Consider the following 13846-nt stretch of genomic DNA (forward strand, 5'->3'; position numbering starts at 1 on the left):
CCCTGTAATGTTTGATCCTGTTCTGTCTCCCTGTAATTTTTGATTCTGTTCTGTCTCGCTGTAATGTTTGATCCTGTTCTGTCTCCCTGTAAGGTTTGATCCTGTTCTGTCTCCCTGTAATGTTTGACTCAGTTCTGTCTCCCTGTAATGTATATCCTGTTCTGTTTCCCTGTAATGTTTGTTCCTGTTCTGTCTCCCTGTAATGTTTGATCCCGTTCTGTCTGCCTGTAATGTTTGATCCCGTTCTGTCTCCCTGTAATGTTTGATCCCGTTCTGTCTCCCTGTAATGTTTGATCCCGTTCTGTCTCCCTGTAATGTTTGATCCCGTTCTGTCTCCCTGTAATGTTTGATCCCGTTCTGTCTCCCTGTAATGTTTGAAGCCATTCTGTCTCCCTGTAATGTTCGATCCCGTTCTGTCTCCCTGTAATGTTCGATCCCATTCTGTATCCCTGTAATGTTTGATCTTGTTCTGTCTCCCTGTAATGTTTGACTCAGTTCTGTCTCCCTGTAATGTTTCATCCTTTTCTGTCTCCCTGTAATGTTTGACTCAGTTCTGTCTCCCTGTAATGTTTGATCCTGTTCTGTTTCCGTGTAATGTTTGATCCTGTTCTGTCTCCCTGTAATTTTTGATCCTGTTCTGTCTCGCTGTAATGTTTGATCCTGTTCTGTCTCCTTGTAAGGTTTGATCCTGTTCTGTCTCCTTGTAAGGTTTGATCCTGTTCTGTCTCCCTGTAATGTTTGATCCCGTTCTGCCTCCCTGTAATGTTTGACTCAGTTCTGTCTCCCTGTAATGTATATCCTGTTCTGTTTCCCTGTAATGTTTGTTCCTGTTCTGTCTCCCTGTAATGTTTGATCCCGTTCTGTCTGCCTGTAATGTTTGATCCCGTTCTGTCTCCCTGTAATGTTTGATCCCGTTCTGTCTCCCTGTAATGTTTGATCCCGTTCTGTCTCCCTGTAATGTTTGATCCTGTTCTGTTTGCCTGCTCTTGAATGGTATTGTGCTGAAAATATTATTTACTACTTCTGATTCTGATTCTGATATTTTCTGCAGTCCGAGCCCACTATTGTTATTTAAATCTTCATACTTACAGGTGGACATCTCCTGCTCCTGCTTAACACTGACTACTTTCAAAGGACACAAAATTGACTAAGAAAAAAGAAAAAAAAAAGCAAGTTTTGCTACACATTTAAATAAAGTTACAGACATCGGAGCTGTACATTTGATCATCGTTTTGTTTGCATCATATTTTATCATTAACATGTTTGACTTTATGGATCGATGTCACGCACTACCACGCACGAAACCGGATAAAGGTAGACGAGAAGGAAGGGGAATTGGTCAGTATTGTGGTGGTGGCGACGACGGTGAGGAGGCGGGACTTACTGCGCGCTGTCCGTCATCACAGAGAGGGGAACGTCCTCTGTCCCGCAGTCCAGCTCGTCATTGAGGCTGCTGGCGCGGGTGAAGTCCATTCTGTCCTCGTGGTTTCTCTTCACTGGAAGTAGCAAAGAAAACAGTGGTGTGCATGTTTACAGAAGATAGTAAAAAGCTACGCCAACAAAAACAAAAATGTGCAACTTTAAAGTTAATGTTAGTGCTGACAATAAGTGAGGGTGGAATATAAAAGGCTTTATTGTCATCGCACATGATGAAGTTGTGGATTCGGCATTTGTGTTGCAGTCAAAAATAGGGGTGTCCAAAAACAGCAAAAAAAAATTATATATATATATATATACCGTATTTCCTTAAATTGCCGCTGGGTATATAGTATGCGCCTGCCTAGAATTACTGCCGGGTCGAACTCGTTTCGCAAAATAATATTTTTATCAGCGCATGTCTAGAATTTCCGCAGGGTCAAACTCGTCATGTCACGAGTGACACTTCACCTGTCATCATTTTCAAAATGGAGGAGGCTGATTTCAATCATTTGAAATCGCATAAAGGGAAGAAGATTAAGAGCTACTCAGTAGGATTTAAGGTCCAAGCTATTGAATATGCTAAAAAGAACAGTAAGTAGCTATGTTTTGTTAATATACCGTAGCTGCGTGTGTCAAATATGAGTCATTAAATGACTCCCGCCTCCTGGTGGTAGAGGGCGCTAGTGATCCTTCTTGCGACTACTCGGCTGCAGAAGAAGTGACAACAAGCAGCAAGAGTGAGCAGCAATCGTTTATTTTTTCCTCTCTCTTGCACTTTTAACATGGAGGATTACATATCTAAAATAAAACAGTTTTCTAAACTGGACTTTCAATCGAAGCAGGAGGTAGTAAAGGAAGATCTCCATCGAGACAGAGAGACTTTTAAAACTGAAGAAAGATAAGGAAGACTTCTATAAACAAGTTATCGATGCTTTTGATCAGAAGGAGCTGCGCATGGACTTCATTTATAAGTAAAGGTAAGACCATAATAACATTTTTTTTATTAAATGTGCTTTTCATGATGGTATCCTTACATCCCACTCAAATTTATAAGCGCAGGCCTAAATTTACCGCATGCCTTGGGTAAGCGCCGGCGTGAGAAGAGGTTTTGAATTAATTAGCACCCCGGCGGCAATTCAAAGAAATACGACATATATATTACTTGATATCATCGACTTGCCTCTAAAATCTCTGGTAAAATTCCTAGCGTTAACATCTAAATGTCCGCCAATAAGCGCAAAGTCAGTCTTTTATTCTATTTTATTGAACTCTTTTACTAAAAAGGTAAAACAAGGTAGGCTATTAGCTACTAGGAGCTAGCAGCTGTGCAACAGCTAAGCACACAATAGCGCACAAGCTACAATTCATTGAACAAATATTGCAGTCTAAAACAACAATTTTCAGTATAAACAAGTGTCAAATATTCATAGTTGCATATTTCTTAGACACAAAGCCTATTTACAACTATCCAGTAACAAAAGTGTCTGCGTCATTCAACCCAAGTATTGTAAACCCTACAGTAGGTGTCGCCAAAAACAAATCAACTCTCCATTTCAAAAGCATAAATAATACAAACCCCGTTTCCATATGAGTTGGGAAATTGTGTTAGATGTAAATATAAACGGAATACAATGATTTGCAAATCATTTTCAACCCATATTCAGTTGAATATGCTATCAAAGACAACATATTTGATGTTCAAGCTCATAAACTTTATTTTTTTTTTGCAAATAATAATTAACTTAGAATTTCATGGATGCAACACATGCCAAAGTAGTTGGGAAAGGGCATGTTCACCACTGTGTTACATCACTTTTTCTTTTAGCAACACTCAAAAAACGTTTGGGAACTGAGGAAACTAATTGTTGAAGCTTTGAAAGTGGAATTCTTTCCCATTCTTGTTTTATGTAGAGCTTCAGTCATTCAACAGTCCGGGGTCTCAGCTGTCGTATTTTACGCTTAATAATGCGCCACACATTTTCAATGGGAGACAGGTCTGGACTGCAGACGGGCCAGGAAAGTACTCACACTCTTTTACTACCAAGCCACACTTTTGTAACATGTGGCTTGGCATTGTCTTGCTGAAATAAGCAGGGGCGTCCATGATAACGTTGCTTGGATGACAACATATGTTGCTCCAAAACCTGTATCGACTTTTCAGCATTAATGGTGCCTTCACAGATGTGTAAGTTACCCATGCCTTGGGCACTAATACACCCCCATACCATCACAGATGCTGGCTTTTGAACTTTGCGCCTATAACAATCTGAATGGACATTTTCCTCTTTGTTCCGGAGGACACCACGTCCAAAGTTTCCAAATATAATTTGAAATGTGGACTCGTCAGACCACAGAAAACTTTTCCACTTTGCATGAGTCCATCTCAGATGAGCTCGGGCCCAGTGAAGCCGGCGGCGTTTCTGGGTGCTGTTGATAAATGGGTTTGGTTTTGCATAGTAGAGTTTTAACTTGCACTTACAGATGTAGCGACCAACTGTAGTTACTGACAGTGTTTTTATGAAGTGTTCCTGAGCCCATGTGGTGATATCCTTTACACACTGATGTCGGTTTTTGATGCATTACCGCCTGAGGGATCAAAGGTCCGTAATATCATGGCTTACGTGCAGTGATTTCTCCGGATTCTCTGAACCTTTTGATGATTTTACGAACCGTAGATGGTAAAATTCCTAAATTCCTTGCAATAGCTCGTTGAGAAATGTTGTTCTAAAGCTGTGTGCTTACGAAGTGGTCAAATATGTTTTCTTTGTAGTATATTCAACTGAATATGGGTTGAAAATGATTTGCAAATCATTCTATTCGGTTTATATTTACATCCAACACAATTTCCCAACTCATATGGAAACAGGGTTTGTAATAATAATAATAAATAATTCCAAATTTCTCTTTATTGTGGATTTGATTGGCTATGGAGGGGTGGTGCTTAAAATGGAACAAAATGCAATTTAGTGTACAGTACTTAGGAACTGTTTGTTTGTTTTAAGAATGAAGAAGAAAGATACCTGGAGAGGAAGAGCAGCTGAGCGTGAAAGAAGACCAAGAATGATGACAGGGGCCTGCGTGCAGAATACATAAAAGGGAAATAAAAGTTTGGCAAATTTAAGATACCATTGTTTATTTATGCTGTCAGACAGACAAGCAAACAATGGCCACTTTCTCTCTCTCTCTCTCTCTCTCTCTCTCTCTCTCTCTCTCTCCCTCTCTCTCTCTCTCTCATGCCCGTCTAGGCCCACACTGTCCTCAGTCAAAGAAAAGGGGTAAAAAAAAGGAGGCAGAGCACAGTTTGAGTCTCTTTGCTTGGCACGGATTTAATAATGAGGACAAAGGCCCGCCAAGTCTAAATCAAATACTGCCTGGACAACATGAAAGAGGCAGGAGAGCTAATTATTAACTCCAAGAAGAAGGAGGGAAAAAAGGATATTAGTTTAGCCAGAGTACAACCCAGCACCCTCAGCTGTAAACTCTCTTTTTGCTATTGTTTACATCACACCTGGGTAAATGTTGCTATTGTTTACATCACACCTGGGTAAATGTTGCTATTGTTTACATCACACCTGGGAAAATGTTGCTATTGTTTGCATCACACCTGGGGAAAATGTTGATATTGTTTACATCACACCTGGGTAAAAGTTGCTATTGTTTACATCACACCTGGGAAAATGTTGCTATTGGTTGCATCACACCTGGGGAAAACATTGCTATTGTTTACATCACACCTGGGTAAATGTTGCTATTGTTTACATCACACCTGGGTAAATGTTGCTATTGTTTACATCACACCTGGGAAAATGTTGCTATTGTTTGCATCACACCTGGGGAAAACATTGCTATTGTTTACATCACACCTGGGTAAATGTTGCTATTGTTTACATCACACCTAGGAAAATGTTACTATTGTTTACGTCACACCTGGGTAAATGTTGCTATTGTTTACATCACACCTGGGAAAATGTTGCTATTGTTTGCATCACACCTGGGGAAAACATTGCTATTGTTTACATCACACCTGGGTAAATGTTGCTATTGTTTACATCACACCTAGGAAAATGTTACTATTGTTTACGTCACACCTGGGTAAATGTTGCTATTGTTTACATCACACCTGGGAAAATGTTGCTATTGTTTACATCACATCTGGGAAAATGTTGCTATTGTTTGCATCACACCTGGGGAAAACATTGCTATTGTTTACGTCACACCTGGGTAAATGTAGCTATTGTTTACATCACACCTGGGATAATGTTGCAATTGTTTACATCACACCTCGGTAAATGTTGCTATTGTTAACATCACACCTGGGAACATGTTGCTATTGTTTACATCACACCTGGGAAAATATTGCTATTGTTTACATCACACCTGGGTAAAAGTTGCTATTGTTTACATCACACCTGGGAAAATGTTGCTATTGTTTGCATCACACCTGGGGAAAACATTGCTATTGTTTACATCACATCTGGGTAAATGTTGCTATTGTTTACATCACACCTAGGAAAATGTTACTATTGTTGACGTCACACCTGGGTAAATGTTGCTATTGTTTACATCACACCTGGGTAAATGTTGCTATTGTTTACATCACACCTGGGAACATGTTGCTATTGTTTACATCACACCTGGGAAAATGTTGCTATTGTTTACATCACACCTGGGTAAAAGTTGCTATTGTTTACATCACAACTGGGAAAATGTTGCTATTATTTGCATCACACCTGGGGAAAACATTGCTATTGTTTACATCACATCTGGGTAAATGTTGCTATTGTTTACATCACACCTAGGAAAATGTTACTATTGTTTACGTCACACCTGGGTAAATGTTGCTATTGTTTACATCACACCTGGGTAAATGTTGCTATTGTTTACATCACACCTGGGTAAATGTTGCTATTGTTTACATCACACCTGGGTAAATGTTGCTATTGTTTACATCACACCTGGGAACATGTTGCTATTGTTTACATCACACCTGGGAAAATGTTGCTATTGTTTACATCACACCTGGTTAAAAGTTGCTATTGTTTACATCACACCTGGGAAAATGTTGCTATTGTTTGCATCACACCTGGGGAAAACATTGCTATTGTTTACATCACATCTGGGTAAATGTTGCTATTGTTTACATCACACCTAGGAAAATGTTACTATAGTTTACATCACACCTGGGTAAATGTTGCTATTGTTTACATCACACCTGGGAAAATGTTGCTATTGTTTACATCACACCTGGGTAAATGTTGCTATTGTTTACATCACACCTGGGTAAATATTGCTATTGTTTACATCCCACCTGGGTAAATGTTGCTATTGTTTACATCCCACCTGGGTAAATGTTGCTATTGTTTACATCACACCTAGGAAAATGTTACTATTGGTTACGTCACACCTGGGTAAATGTTGCTATTGTTTACGTAACACCTGGGAAAATGTTGCTATTGTTTACATCACATCTGGGAAAAAGTTGCTATTGTTTACATCACACCTGGGTAAATGTTACTACTGCTAACATCACACCTGGGAAAATGTTGCCATTGTTTACATCCCACCTGGGAAAATGTTGCTATTGTTTACATCACACCTGGGTAAATGTTGCTATTGTTTATATCACACCTGGGTAAATGTTGCCATTGTTTACATCACACCTGGGTAAATGTTGCTATTGTTTATATCACACCTGGGTAAATGTTGCTATTGTTTACATCACACCTGGGTAAATGTTGCTATTGTTTAAATCACACCTGGGAAAATGTTGCTATTGTTAACATCACACCTGGGTAAATGTTGCTATTGTTTACATCACACCTGGGAAAATGTTGCTATTGTTTACATCACACCTGGGTAAATGTTGCTATTGTTTACATCACACCTGGGTAAATGTTGCTATTGTTTACATCACACCTGGGTAAATGTTGCTATTGTTTACATCACACCTGGGAAAATGTTGCTATTGTTTACATCACACCTGGGTAAATGTTGCTATTGTTTACATCACACCTGGGTAAATGTTGCTATTGTTTACATCACACCTGGGAAAATGTTGCTATTGTTTACATCACACCTGGGTAAATGTTGCTATTGTTTACATCACACCTGGGTAAACGTTGCTATTGTTTACATCACACCTGGGAACATGTTGCTATTGTTTACATCACACCTGGGAAAATGTTGCTATTGTTTAAATCACACCTGGGTAAAAGTTGCTATTGTTTACATCACACCTGGGAAAATGTTGCTATTGTTTGCATCACACCTGGGGAAAACATTGCTATTGTTTACATCACATCTGGGTAAATGTTGCTATTGTTTACATCACACCTAGGAAAATGTTACTATAGTTTACATCACACCTGGGTAAATGTTGGTATTGTTTACATCACACCTGGGAAAATGTTGCTATTGTTTACGTCACACCTGGGAAAATGTTGCTATTGTTTACGTCACACCTGGGTAAATGTTGCTATTGTTTACATCACACCTGGGTAAATGTTGCTATTGTTTACATCCCACCTGGGTAAATGTTGCTATTGTTTACATCACACCTGGGTAAATGTTGCTATTGTTTACATCACACCTGGGAAAATGTTGCTATTGTTTACATCATTACCTGGGAAAATGTTGCTATTGTTTACATCACACCTGGGAACATGTTGCTATTGTTTACATCACACCTGGGGAAAATGTTGCTATTGTTTACATCACACCTGGGTAAAAGTTGCTATTGTTTACATCACACCTGGGAAAATGTTGCTATTGTTTACATCCCACCTGGGTAAATGTTGCTATTGTTTACATCACACATGGGAAAATGTTGCTATTGTTTACATCACACCTGGGAAATGTTGCTATTGTTTAAGTCACACTTGGGAACATGTTGCTATTGTTTACATCATTACCTGGGAAAATGTTGCTATTGTTTACATCACACCTGGGTAAATGTTGCTATTGTTTACATCACACCTGGGAAAATGTTGCTATTGTTTACATCACACCTGGGTAAATGTTGCTATTGTTTACATCCCACATGGGTAAATGTTGCTATTGTTTACATCACACCTAGGAAAATTTTACTATTGTTTACATCACACCTGGGTAAATGTTGCTATTGTTTACGTCACACCTGGGAAAATGTTGCTATTGTTTACATCACATCTGGGAAAATATTGCTATTGTTTACATCACACCTGGGTAAATGTTGCTATTGTTTACATCACACCTGGGAAAATGTTGCTATTGTTAACATCACACCTGGGTAAATGTTGCTATTGATTACATCACACCTGGGTAAATGTTGCTATTGTTTACATCACACCTGGGAACATGTTGCTATTGTTTACATCACACCTGGGAAAATGTTGCTATTGTTTACATCACACCTGGGAACATGTTGCTATTGTTTACATCACACCTGGGAACATGTTGCTATTGTTTACATCACACCTGGGAACATGTTGCTATTGTTTACATCACACCTGGGGAAAATGTTGCTATTGTTTACATCACACCTGGGTAAAAGTTGCTATTGTTTACATCCCACCTGGGTAAATGTTGCTATTGTTTACATCACACCTGGGTAAATGTTGCTATTGTTTACATCACACCTAGGAAAATGTTACTATTGTTTACGTCACACCTGGGTAAGTGTTGCTATTGTTTATATCACACCTGGGTAAATGTCGCTATTGTTTACATCACACCTGGGAAAATGTTGCTATTGTTTACATCACATCTGGGAAAATGTTGGTATTGTTTACATCACACCTGGGAAAATGTTGCTATTGTTTACATCACACCTGGGAAAATGTTGCTATTGTTTACATCACACCTGGGTAAATGTTGCTATTGTTTACATCACATCTGGGAAAATGTTGCTATTGTTAACATCACACCTGGGAAAATGTTGCTATTGTTTACATCACACCTGGGTAAATGTTGCTATTGTTTACATCACACCTGGGAAAATGTTGCTATTGTTTACATCACACCTGGGAAAATGTTGCTATTGTTTACATCACACCTGGGAAAATGTTGCTATTGTTTACATCATTACCTGGGAAAATGTTGCTAATGTTTACATCACATCTGCGAAAATGTTGCTATTGTTAACATCACACCTGGGAAAATGTTGCTATTGTTTACATCATTACCTCGGAAAATGTTGCTATTGTTTACATCACATCTGCGAAAATGTTGCTATTGTTAACATCACACCTGGGAAAATGTTGCTATTGTTTACATCACACCTGGGAAAATGTTGGTATTGTTTACATCATACCTGGGAAAATGTTGCTATTGTTTACATCACACCTGGGAAAATGTTGCTATTGTTTACATCACACCTGGGTAAATGTTGCTATTGTTTACATCACACCTGGGAAAATGTTGCTATTGTTAACATCACACCTGGGAAAATGTTGCTATTGTTTACATCACACCTGGGTAAATGTTGCTATTGTTTACATCACACCTGGGAAAATGTTGCTATTGTTTACATCACACCTGGGAAAATGTTGCTATTGTTTACATCATTACCTGGGAAAATGTTGCTATTGTTTACATCACACCTGGGAAAATGTTGCTATTGTTTACATCACACCTGGGAAAATGTTGCTATTGTTTACATCACACCTGGGTAAATGTTGCTATTGTTTACATCACACCTGGGAAAATGTTGCTATTGTTTACATCCCACCTGGGTAAATGTTGCTATTGTTTACATCACACCTGGGAACATGTTGCTATTGTTTACATCACACCTGGGAAAATGTTGCTATTGTTTACATCACACCTGGGAACATGTTGCTATTGTTTACATCACACCTGGGGAAAATGTTGCTATTGTTTACATCACACCTGGTAAAATGTTGCTATTGTTTACATCACACCTGGGTAAATGTTACTACTGCTAACATCCCACCTGGGAAAATTTTGCCATTGTTTACATCACACCTGGGGAAATGTTGCTATTGTTTACATCACACCTGGTAAAATGTTGCTATTGTTTACATCACACCTGGGTAAATGTTACTACTGCTAACATCACACCTGGGAAAATTTTGCCATTGTTTACATCACACCTGGGAAAATGTTGCTATTGTTTACATCCCACCTGGGTAAATGTTGCTATTGTTTACATCCCACCTGGGTAAATGTTGCTATTGTTTACATCCCACCTGGGTAAATGTTGCTATTGTTTACATCACACCTGGGTAAATGTTACTATTGTTTACATCACACCTGGGTAAATGTTACTATTGTTTACATCACACCTGGGTAAATGTTGCTATTGTTTACATCACACCTGGGTAAATGTTGCTATTGTTTACATCACACCTGGGAAAATGTTGCTATTGTTTACATCACACCTGGGAAAATGTTGCTATTGTTTACATCACACCTGGGAAAATGTTGCTATTGTTTACATCACACCTGGGTAAATGTTGCTATTGTTTACATCACACCTGGGAAAATGTTGCTATTGTTTACATCCCACCTGGGTAAATGTTGCTATTGTTTACATCCCACCTGGGTAAATGTTGCTATTGTTTACATCCCACCTGGGTAAATGTTACTATTGTTTAAATCACACCTGGGTAAATGTTACTATTGTTTACATCACACCTGGGTAAATGTTGCTATTGTTTACATCACACCTGGGTAAATGTTGCTATTGTTTACATCACACCTGGGAAAATGTTGCTATTGTTTACATCACATCTGGGAAAATGTTGCTATTGTTTACATCACACCTGGGTAAATGTTACTACTGTTAACATCACACCTGGGAAAATGTTGCTATTGTTCACATCACACCTGGGAAAATGTTGCTATTGTTTACATCACACCTGGGAACATGTTGCTATTGTTTACATCACACCTGGGTAAATGTTGCTATTGTTTACATCACACCTGGGAAAATGTTGCTATTGTTTACATCACACCTGGGAAAATGTTGCTATTGTTTACATCACACCTGGGAAAATGTTGCTATTGTTTACATCACACTTGGGAAGACGTTGCTATTGTTTAAGTCACACTTGGGAACATGTTGCTATTGTTTACATCATTACCTGGGAAAATGTTGCTATTGTTTACATCACACCTGGGTAAATGTTGCTATTGTTTACATCACACCTGGGAAAATGTTGCTATTGTTTACATCACACCTGGGTAAATGTTGCTATTGTTTACATCACACCTGGGAAAATGTTGCTATTGTTTACATCCCACCTGGGTAATTGTTGCTATTGTTTACATCACACCTGGTAAAATGTTGCTATTGTTTACATCACACCTGGGTAAATGTTACTACTGCTAACATCACACCTGGGAACATTTTGCCATTGTTTACATCACACCTGGGAAAATGTTGCTATTGTTTACATCACACCTGGTAAAATGTTGCTATTGTTTACATCACACCTGGGTAAATGTTACTACTGCTAACATCACACCTGGGAAAATTTTGCCGTTGTTTACATCCCACCTGGGGAAATGTTGCTATTGTTTACATAACACCTTGTAAAATGTTGCTATTGTTTACATCACACCTGGGTAAATGTTACTACTGCTAACATCACAACTGGGAAAATTTTGCCATTGTTTACATCACACCTGGGAAAATGTTGCTATTGTTTACATCACACCTGGGAACATCTTGCTATTGTTTACATCACACCTGGGTAAATGTTGCTATTGTTTACATCACACCTGGGAAAATGTTGCTATTGTTTACATCACACCTGGGAAAATGTTGCTATTGTTTACATCACACCTGGGAAAATGTTGCTATTGTTTACATCACACCTGGGAAAATGTTGCTATTGTTTACATCATTACCTGGGAAAATGTTGCTATTGTTTATATCACACCTGGGAAAATGTTGCTATTGTTTACATCACACCTGGGAAAATGTTGCTATTGTTTACATCCCACCTGGGTAAATGTTGCTATTGTTCACATCACACCTGGGTAAATGTTGCTATTGTTTACATCCCACCTGGGTAAATGTTGCTATTGTTTACATCCCACCTGGGTAAATGTTGCTATTGTTTACATCACACCTGGGAAAATGGTGCTATTGTTTACATCACACCTGGGAAATGTTGCTATTGTTTACATCACACCTGGGAAAATGTTGCTATTGTTTACATCATTACCTGGGAAAATGTTGCTATTGTTTACATCACACCTGGGTAAATGTTGCTATTGTTTACATCACACCTGGTAAAATGTTGCTATTGTTTACATCACACCTGGGTAAATGTTACTACTGCTAACATCACACCTGGGAAAATGTTGCCATTGTTTACATCACACCTGGGAAAATGTTGCTATTGTTTACATCACACCTGGGTAAAAGTTGCTATTGTTTACATCACACCTGGGAACATTTTGCTATTGTTTGCATCACACCTGGGGAAAACATTGCTATTGTTTACATCACATCTGGGTAAATGTTGCTATTGTTTACATCACACCTGGGTAAATGTTGCTATTGTTTACATCACACCTGGGAAAATGTTGCTATTGTTTACGTCACACCTGGGAAAATGTTGCTATTGTTTACATCCCACCTGGGTAAATGTTGCTATTGTTTACATCACACCTGGGTAAATGTTGCTATTGTTTACATCCCACCTGGGTAAATGTTGCTATTGTTTACATCACACCTGGGTAAATGTTGCTATTGTTTACATCCCACCTGGGTAAATGTTGCTATTGTTTACATCACACCTGGGTAAATGTTGCTATTGTTTACATCACACCTGGGTAAATGTTGCTATTGTTTACATCACACCTGGGTAAATGATGCTATTGTTTATATCACACCTGGGAAAATGTTGCTATTGTTAACATCACATCTGGGAAAATGTTGCTATCGTTTACATCATACCTGGGTAAATGTTACTACTGTTAACATCACACCTGGGAAAATGTTGCTATTGTTTACATCCCACCTGGGAAAATGTTGCTATTGTTTACATCACACCTGGGAAAATGTTGCTATTGTTTACATCACACCTGGGTAAATGTTGCTATTGTTTACATCACACCTGGGAAAATGTTGCTATTGTTTACATCACACCTGGGAAAATGTTGCTATTGTTTAACATCACACCTGGGAAAATGTTGCTATTGTTTACATCACACCTGGGAAAATGTTGCTATTGTTTAAGTCACACTTGGGAACATGTTGCTATTGTTTACATCATTACCTGGGTAAATGTTACTACTGCTAACATCACACCTGGGAAAATTTTGCCATTGTTTACATCCCACCTGGGTAAATGTTGCTATTGTTTACATCACACCTGGTAAAATGTTGCTATTGTTTACATCACACCTGGGTAAATGTTACTACTGCTAACATCACACCTGGGAACATTTTGCCATTGTTTACATCCCACCT

At 38.6% G+C, this 13846-nt stretch overlaps 1 protein-coding gene across 4 annotated transcripts in view; it reads right to left on the reverse strand.

Annotated features, from left to right (window-relative positions):
• kcnq1.2 (potassium voltage-gated channel, KQT-like subfamily, member 1.2) overlaps nt 1-13846 on the reverse strand; it is a 508250-nt gene that overhangs the window by 331319 nt on the left and 163085 nt on the right. For 3 of the 4 annotated variants that reach the window (XM_061916861.1, XM_061916860.1, XM_061916863.1), the window contains exons 13-14: nt 4440-4493; nt 1385-1496 (exon numbers count right to left, since the gene is read on the reverse strand). In XM_061916861.1, the coding sequence (XP_061772845.1) occupies nt 1385-1496; nt 4440-4493 (166 nt within the window). The remainder of the gene's footprint in view (nt 1-1384; nt 1497-4439; nt 4494-13846) is intronic. The other variant, XM_061916862.1, reaches the window with a different exon arrangement.

This window comes from Nerophis ophidion, linkage group LG12 (genome assembly GCF_033978795.1).
Source record: "Nerophis ophidion isolate RoL-2023_Sa linkage group LG12, RoL_Noph_v1.0, whole genome shotgun sequence".
NCBI lineage: Eukaryota > Metazoa > Chordata > Actinopteri > Syngnathiformes > Syngnathidae > Nerophis > Nerophis ophidion.